This window comes from Oryctolagus cuniculus, chromosome 1 (assembly GCF_964237555.1).
Source record: "Oryctolagus cuniculus chromosome 1, mOryCun1.1, whole genome shotgun sequence".
NCBI lineage: Eukaryota > Metazoa > Chordata > Mammalia > Lagomorpha > Leporidae > Oryctolagus > Oryctolagus cuniculus.
In genome coordinates, this window is record NC_091432.1 from 235415703 (window position 1) to 235424121 (window position 8419).

Genomic DNA, 8419 nt, shown 5'->3' on the forward strand with positions numbered 1-8419 from the left:
GGGCAGGCCACAGCCCTGGGTGCTAATGCAGATGGGGGGGGCAGGCCACAGCCCAGGTGCTAATGCAGATATGGGGGGGCAGGCCACAGCCCTGGGTGCTAATGCAGATGGGGGGGGCAGGCCACAGCCCTGGGTGCTAATGCAGATATGGGGGGGCAGGCCACAGCCCGGGTGCTAATGCAGATATGGGGGGGCAGGCCACAGCCCTGGGTGCTAATGCAGATGGGGGGGGCAGGCCACAGCCCAGGTGCTAATGCAGATATGGGGGGGCAGGCCACAGCCCTGGGTGCTAATGCAGATGGGGGGGGCAGGCCACAGCCCAGGTGCTAATGCAGATATGGGGGGGCAGGCCACAGCCCTGGGTGCTAATGCAGATGGGGGGAGCAGGCCACAGCCCAGGTGCTAATGCAGATATGGGGGGGCAGGCCACAGCCCTGGGTGCTAATGCAGATATGGGGGGGCAGGCCACAGCCCGGGTGCTAATGCAGATGGGGGGGCCAGGCCACAGCCCGGGTGCTAATGCAGATGGGGGTCCAGGCCACAGCCCAGGGTGCTAATGCAGATATGGGGGGGCAGGCCACAGCCCGGGTGCTAATGCAGATGGGGGGGGGCAGGCCGGGTGCTAATGCAGATGGGGGGGGCAGCCTGGGTGCTAATGCAGATGGGGGGGCCAGGCCACAGCCCGGGTGCTACTGCAGATGGGGGGGGCAGGCCACAGCCCAGGTGCTAATGCAGACGGGGGGCAGGCCACAGCCCGGGTGCTAATGCAGATGGGGGGGGCAGGCCACAGCCCGGGTGCCGCCCCTCGGCTGTGCTAACTCCTCAAACGAGAACAGTTTAAGCAGCATTCTTCCATCCGCTCCGTGTCCCGTCTTTGTTGGGACCATCGGTCGTCCGAAAGTGGGAGCTGCATGGACCCCACCTCCCCCGTGTCTGCGGGCAGGACACACACCTGGGTCACGTGGTCAGTGACGCCCGCGTGCCGAGGGCTCTTACCGAACAGTGCTCCGCCTGCTGGACTCTGAGCCCCAGAATCTTCTCAGACAGCAGCTTCAGTGACGGCCGTCCACTCTGTCCAGGCGGGGGACAGTGCAACCCTCAGCCCCCGGCCGTCCACTCTGTCCAGGTGGGGGACAGTGCAACCCTCAGCCCCGGCCGTCCACTCTGCCCAGGCGGGGGACAGTGCAGCCCTCAGCCCCGGCCGTCCACTCTGCCCAGGCGGGGGACAGTGCAGCCCTCAGCCCCGGCAGTCCGCTTTGTCCAGGCAGGGGACAGTGCAGCCCTCAGCCCCGGCCGTCCGCTCTGCCCAGGCAGGGGACAGTGCAGCCCTCAGCCCCGGCCGTCCGCTCTGTCCAGGCGGGGGACAGTGCAGCCCTCAGCCCGGCCGTCCGCTCTGTCCAGGCAGGGGCACCTCACCCAAGCGACCCCTGTGCCCTTCATGGCAGCACCGTGCCTCCCGGGCTGCAACACCTCCCCAGGAGTAAGGAGGGGCCAGAGCTGGCCTTCCACCCTCGCGCGGGGACCCTGCCCCCGACACATGCACTGCCCTCCTCTCAAGTCTCTCTAGTTAAAGGGAAAGCCAGACACGAGCCCTTCAGCCCGGAGCCAGCCGCGGGCCCGGAGCCAGCGGTCGCTGCGGGTCACGCCCACTGGTACCTTCACTTGCCTCCGGAACGGCTTGTACTTCTGGGTGTCTCGGATCTTCTTTTTTGGGTGATCAAGAAACAGTACCTAGAACACGAATGACGGATCTCGCTCCTGGTTTGTAGCCGCGGGACCCTCTTACAGGGAACGCAGTCCCTCTCACACACGGTGTGGCCTGCATCTGCGCCCGCTCTGGGAAGACCAGGGGCTGCCCAGAGACGGGGCTGCAGTGCACTGGACACAGGCCGGGCTCGAGCCGAGGGCAGCTGCCAGCACCGAGAAGGCTCGTGTGGGGACCCGGCCCCAGTGCCCACCACGGCCCTCAGGCAGGGCCTGGCCGCCCGGCCCCGGGCCTCACGGGGCGGCTGCAGCACAGCGAGGGGCTCGGGGTCACAGGGCCCCCCCCGACGGCGCACCTTTAGGTCGTTGTGCAGCGCGTGCCCCACGAGGATCCTGCCGTGCAGGAGCCCGGCCACTTCCTTCCGCACGGCTTCCAGCGCCGCTCCTGAGTGGAGGAGAAACCGCAGCTCGTTGCCGCCACGCCCTGAGACCTGACCCCCCACGGGCGGAGGCCCCCCTGCGAACCCCGCCAGGCCTGGGGGGCCCGGCTCACAGGGGCCGCGGGCAGAGCAGCCGTGACCGCTCAACCCGGTGACGCGAAGCCAAAGCCAGGGCTCACGGCCACGACTTCCCAGACGAAAACAAAGCAAGCTTGGCTCCCGCCAGAGGGTGGGCGACGCGCTGGCCCAGGCCCAGGCCCCCGGCAGGGGCTCCAGCCACCCTCCCCCACCACGCGACTCGGCCTGCCTCCGGCTGACCCAGCAGGACAAGCCTCCCGGCTACAACCCGGAGCTGCTGGCCGGCCACCGCACAGGGCGCAGCGCCGGCCTGGCCGTGCTAAGGCACAGCAGAGGCAACGGGGACGTGGGGCAAGCGGTGGAGACAGGAGAGCCCTCGCCAGGCCTCGAGCCCAGGAGCTCACACCAGACTCAGCCGCGGCAGCGTCCAGGCTCGGACCCCACCCGACGGCCACCTCCTTGTCCCAGGCCTCCCAACACGCCTTCCCAGCTTCCGGCCTTTTCTCAATGCCACAGCTGAGAACCTTCCAGAACCCTCACCAGATAAGGCTCCACTGCTTGTCACCTTCCTGGACTGCCCAGGGGCCTCACAAGGGACCCGAAGACCCCAGGACTCGGGCCCCTCCCAACCCCTCCTGGTCCCCAGCACAAACCACCTGAGGCCTCAGGGTGGACGGGCAGGAGGCGCTGAAGCCGACACAAACGGACACGAGACACCCAGCGCGCCCGCGGAGCTGCATGATGCTGGCCAGGGGCGCGCTAACCGGTGCCCAGGCTCCGGAGGGCTCCAGAACAGAGGGGAGTGCGGTGGGCGCCGTACCCTGCTTCAGGTTCTCGGGCCGGACTCCGCTGACGGCGGTCCTGTAGTCGGTCACGGGTTCGGTGGGCTTGACGAACTTGTCGTAGACGCACTTGCCGTACTGGTTCACGATGGACACGCGGGCGACGATGCTCTCTGCCCCCTTGGGGCCCACTCCCACCATCTCACAGTCCATGGCCAAGGCTCTCGTCAGGCTGCAGAGGGAACCAGGGCCCGGGTCAGCCCGCGCCGGGAGCCCCGGGCACCGGGCCCCGGCGGCCGCCCCGAGCCGCGTACCCGCCGAAGGCCTGCTCCTTCACCAGGGTGACGCCACTCGGCTTCCGCCCCAGCCGCTCCCTGGCTATCCTGGCTGCCTCTGGGCCCACGGCGGCCTCGATGTCCTCCGGGTCCACGTCGTCGAACCAGATGTCCTCCCTGCAGGCAGACGACAGCGGGCTGACCGCGGGCGGGCGGGGGGGATCCCGGAGACCCCGCTTCCGTGGCTCCTTCAGACCCGGGAACCGCGTACGACCGACGACAGGGACAGAGCCCGCCCCGTCACAGGAGCAACAGGCTCCCACGACACCCAGCAGACGGCCGCGTCCTCCGGCGCGTACAAAGCTTGTGCCGGGCGACGCCGACTCCCGGGCTTCCTAGGAAAGCTGTCCCGGCGCAGGGAAGGGGCCCCTCGCCCAGCGCTCCTGTCCCCCAGCGGCCACCGCAGAGTTACAGTGTGCAGTCACCAGGCGCCGGGCCGGCTCGCCGCCTCTCACCCCCTCCCGCGACACCACGGCTGTCAGGAGCCTGCCCCACCACCCTGCCGGGGGGACCCGGAACAGGTTTCCCACCACCAGCGCTTCCCGCGCCCACGGAGAGCCGAGCTCTGCTCCGCCTGCCGCTGGTGGGAAACACAACGGGGCGGGAGCAGCCAGGCGCGCCGTGGAGACGCCGCCCTGCGGCCGTGCGCGGTACCCGGGGCAGGTGCAGCGCCAGGGCTGTCTCCGGCTGCAGTGCCCGTGGCGCGGACGCTGTGCCCGTGTCCCCAGCCACGACGGGCAGAGCCGCACCAGTACTCACTCCGTGGGCGGGGCCGGGGCCGGGGCGGCTTCCTTAGCTTTCAGCTTCTTGCGTCTTGGAGAAAGGTCGCCGTCTGCGCTCTTGACGCCGCCTGCGCTCTTGACGCCGCCGGCAGGGCGCTGTGCCGCGGTGGGGGGGCCTGCAGGACCGGGGTTGGGGGCGGCCTCAGGCGGCCTCCCGGACCTCTCTCGAGGGGCAGGGAGAGGCTCCTCCGGGGCCTGCGGTTTCCGTCTCAGCATCTGGTGGGCGACACATTTCCCGTTGGAAACCACACACGCACAAGTCCACACACGACACGTGACCACGCCGGCCCCTCCGAGGAAAAGGCCGCCCTGGCCCTGGGCAGAGGCTCGGCCCCGCCCCCGCGCCTCCCTGCCCGCCTGCCCCATCCGACCCCACCCGGAGTCCCTGCCGGGACGGAGACCACAGAGCACCAGGCCCGAGGGGCACCCGCCCGAGACCGGGGGTGCCTGGAGCCGGGACAGCACCGAGCCCCGCGCTCCGGGCGTCCCCAGGAGAACCAGGGTCCCTCCGGCACCGCCCCGGGACCCACAGCCGGCAGGCGGCGCGCGCGGGCGCCCACGCTCCACTCAGCACCGTGCACCTCACGCCCACCAGCTGTCTTCCTGCCGAGGCCAAAGCAAACGTCGGAGAGAAACCGGGGCGCGGGCACCGCCGGGGTTCTCGGCCACGACCGCCTGGGGGCTCGGGGCCCGCCGCTGCAGGGGTGAGGCCGGGTCCCCGCAGGAGCATGGGGGGGCTCGCCTCCCTCAGCGGCCCCGGGTGCCCCCCCCGCCCCCCCCAGGCCGAGAATCCCTAGGAGACCACGCAGGGCGTCAGGGCTCCTGCCTGCTCGGTGCGGCCACTGCTCGCCGCCCCTGCAGCGCAAGCGGCTCTGCTGTCGAACCCACAGACAGCAGGCTCCCACGGACCCCGAGCCCCACGGCAGCCGCCGCCGACCTCACCCCTGCCTCCACAGCACCCGCGCACCGTCGGGCCGCACCCCTGCCTCGACAGCATCTGCACCCCACCCCCCACCTCCACAGCACCCGCGCACCGTCGGGCCTCACCCCTGCCTCGACAGCACCTGCACCCCGCCCCCCACCAAGCCTCACCCCTGCCTGGACAGCACCTGCACACCGCCCCCCGCCAAGCCTCACCCCTGCCTCCACAGCAGCGGCACACTGTCGGGCCTCACCCCTGCCTCACCCGCGCACCGCCCCCCCCGCCGACCTCATCTCTGCCTCCACAGAACCTGCACCCCGCCACCCGCCAAGCCTCACCCCTGCCTTCACAGCACCTGCACCCCGCCCCCCGCCGACCTCACCCCTGCCTCGACAGCACCCGCGCACCGTCGGGCCGCACCCCTGCCTCGACAGCACCTGCACACCGCCCCCCGCCAAGCCTCACCCCTGCCTCCACAGCACCCGCGCGCCGCCCCCGCCCGGCCTCAGCCCTGCCCGCGCGGGCCCCCCACAGCTCACCTCCTGCAGCGCCTTCCAGTTTTGGGAAAAGTCTTCCGGAGCCGTCGGCGGCCGCACCAGCACAGCCCCCCCCGCGGCCCCGCGGCCCTCCTTCGCTGGGTTCTTCCCAGGCCGTCTCCTCTTCCTGCTCGTCCGCACGGCCTCGGCCGCGGGGACGCTCGGGGCGCGCGCGCGGGCCGGGACCTGGGCCTTCGCCATCACGGCGCCGCCCTCGCCGGCCGAGACCCGCAGCGCCGGCCCCGCCGCGCAGCCCGGGGGGCTCCCGCTCGGGGGGCGCCCGCCCAGCGCAGCCCCGACAGACCCGCCGCGGGCGCGCGCGCAGCAGCGCCGAGGCGACCCCGGAGAGACCCCGCACGCGCCGCAAGCATGCGCACTGCGGCCGCTCGTAGTGCTCGTCTTTCTGCCACCGACCGGAAACAGGGCCCCCGCTTTTGGTTCCGCACGGCCCGGAGCAGAACGGAGCTGTTCTCCCGGACGGGAACAGGACGGCCGCCCTCGCGAGCGGCGTCGGGGTCAGCGACCTAGGGGCGTGGTGGGGTAAACTCGGGGTCCCACGGAGATCCCGATGGGGAGGAGAAGTGCCGAAACCGGAAGGGGACCGGGGGGCCGCTGTCGGTGTAACACCGCGGCGTGGCGGCCGGAAGGGGGCGCTGGGCGGCCTCGCGCGGGCCCGGCCTCGGGTGCCTCTGTCCTCGCCGCGCGGTGGGGAGCCGGCCTGGGCCTCGGGGTTCCTCTGTTCTCTCTGCACAGTGGGGAGCCGCGGCCGGCGCGAGGCCTGGGCCTCGGGTGCCCCGAGCCGTGCGGCGCCATTACCGGGAAAGCGCGTCTATCATCAGAAGATGAGTGTGTGTGGTTTTGGTGACGTCACCACAGTTCTCGCAGCGTCGGCGCCCACAGCACCTGTTAGGAAGTTAGAAATCAGCCCTCGGGCGGGGCCGGCGCCCGTGACTGCCCACTTCCGGTCCAGCTCCCTGCTGTGGCCCGGGAGAGCAGCAGGTGACCCAGGTGCTTGGGCCCCTGCACCTGTGGGAGACCCGGATGGAGCTGCTGGCTCCGGCCTGGCCCAGCCCTGGCCGGCCGAGGGGTCCATCTGGGGAGGGATCCCTGCCCCTTCCGTCCCCCCCCCGCAGCTCTTCCAAATAAATAAGTTTTTAAATAAATTAGCCTGTATGGCGGAGTGGGGCACTAAGAAACACAAGAGTGGAACCGCCTCAGAAGCTCCCCTGGGAGCGCCCGCACCCCATACTGGTCTCAGTGGCCCCCCGCCCCCGAGTGCTCTGCTCAGCACCCCTGGGTTTCCCAGCCTGGCGACACGGGCGCCGTCGCCAGCTGGGCTCCCGGGTCTGACAGCACCGAGCGGTGGGCCCTGGAGGGATTCACCTAATGCGCCCCCAGCAAACCCTTTGTCCAGGAGAAGGGGGCAGGGAGGAGAAAGAACTGGACCCCGACCCCCACCCCAGCCCACCCCAGCCCGGGGCTGAGCGCAGACGGCGCTGGGCTCTCAGCTCTGTCCTGAGCCGCCCGCTGGCCTGCCAGGTGCGTTCTCTCCGAGTGACCGGCGCTCCCGCTCAGAGCCTGTCCAGACAGCTGTCCGTCCGCTCCGACCCGTGCCCGGCCCGCTGAGCCTTGCTGCCTTGCTCAGCACCTGTGTCTCACCTGTCATTCTTTCTTGGAGGCCCAGAACCTATCCCGCCCATGGGCTGACACCGGGGTCAACAGCCGGGCTGGTTTGCACCTGTGTGTGGGCGGGGCCTCAGAAGCTCCGCCCACACGGGAGTGCCCCGGTGAGGGAACCCAGGGATGGGGGGAGCCAAAGCGCAGAGGGCCCCGTTCAGGGACAGCACACAGATTCCCCTGTGTGTCCCATGCGGTATTTGGAAGAGCTGAGTCCTACCTTTTTTGTCTTGTTTATCTGAAATGCTAACTTACCTGGGCGATTTTTATTTTTATTTTCCAAACCTGAAACCTGGGGGGGGGGGGGACGGCCTCCGGAGGCCTCGGTGACCTGTGAGCTGGCACGTGAGTGTGAGGTCAGGGGTCACGTGAGTGTGAGGTCAGGGGTCACGGGAGCAGTCAGCTTGCGCTTGAAGGATTGAGCGCAGGGGATGTGTTGGCCACTCAGGTGGGGGCGTGGGCATGTTAGTGGGAAGTCACATGGGAGCTTGTGTGTGTGACAAAGGCCTAAGGAGACATTTGGGTCCAGCGTCTGCATCTCAGTCATCCTGACAACCTTCCAGGGGCAGCCCAGCCCCTGCTGCGCCAGCCTGGTCCCCCCCCCCCCCCCCCCGTCTGATACCTTCAGGGGAAACTCGGGACTTTTTCATATTTACATCCAAGAAGCCCTTCGTTCCAGGAGGAGCAGAGGTGGGGAGACAAGACCCATCCCCTTAAAGACCCCCAGGCAACCGGACGGCGGCTCAGCCCTCTGCCTCTAGCCGCCCGCCTGCCTGCCCAGGTGTACTCTCTCCTCTCAGCCGTGTGGCCTCGCTCCTCCCCCAGTCCGAGCGACTGGGCGCTCTCTCTTGGGTCCTGTCTGGAGAGGGGCCCATCCGTCCTTACAGATGTCCCTGCCCTAATAAACTTTGCTATTTTACCTCCCACGACTCTCTGTCTCACGCCTGGATTCTTTCTTGCGCGAAGACAAGAACCCTGCCCTTCTCCGGTAACAGGCAGAGCCCGGACCACAGAGACATAGAAGCTGCTGGAATGTGTGCGTGTTGTTCCAGGAGCAAAAGGCAGCCAGCATTTGTTTTAAAACGGGGGGTGATGCAGTCTGATTTATATATATATTTTTTTTGTAAAGATTTATTTGAAAATCAGAGTTACACAGAGAGAGA

The 8419-nt window shown here is 69.0% G+C and overlaps 1 protein-coding gene across 4 annotated transcripts in view; it reads right to left on the reverse strand.

Annotated features, from left to right (window-relative positions):
* Window positions 1–5964, reverse strand: part of REXO4 (REX4 homolog, 3'-5' exonuclease) — a 7199-nt gene extending 1235 nt beyond the window's left edge. Inside the window, exons 1-7 of one of the 4 annotated variants that reach the window (XR_011382816.1) lie at window positions 5583–5964; window positions 4099–4337; window positions 3319–3456; window positions 3043–3236; window positions 2061–2149; window positions 1657–1731; window positions 997–1118 (exon numbers count right to left, since the gene is read on the reverse strand). Coding sequence is in view for 2 of the 4 variants with exons in the window: in XM_070058546.1 (XP_069914647.1) it covers window positions 997–1071; window positions 1657–1731; window positions 2061–2149; window positions 3043–3236; window positions 3319–3456; window positions 4099–4337; window positions 5583–5780 (1008 nt within the window). In the remaining 2 variants the exon portion in view is untranslated. The remainder of the gene's footprint in view (window positions 1–996; window positions 1119–1656; window positions 1732–2060; window positions 2150–3042; window positions 3237–3318; window positions 3457–4098; window positions 4338–5582) is intronic. The other 3 variants (XR_011382817.1, XM_070058555.1, XM_070058546.1) reach the window with 3 other exon arrangements.
* Window positions 5965–8419: the final 2455 nt, after the last annotated feature.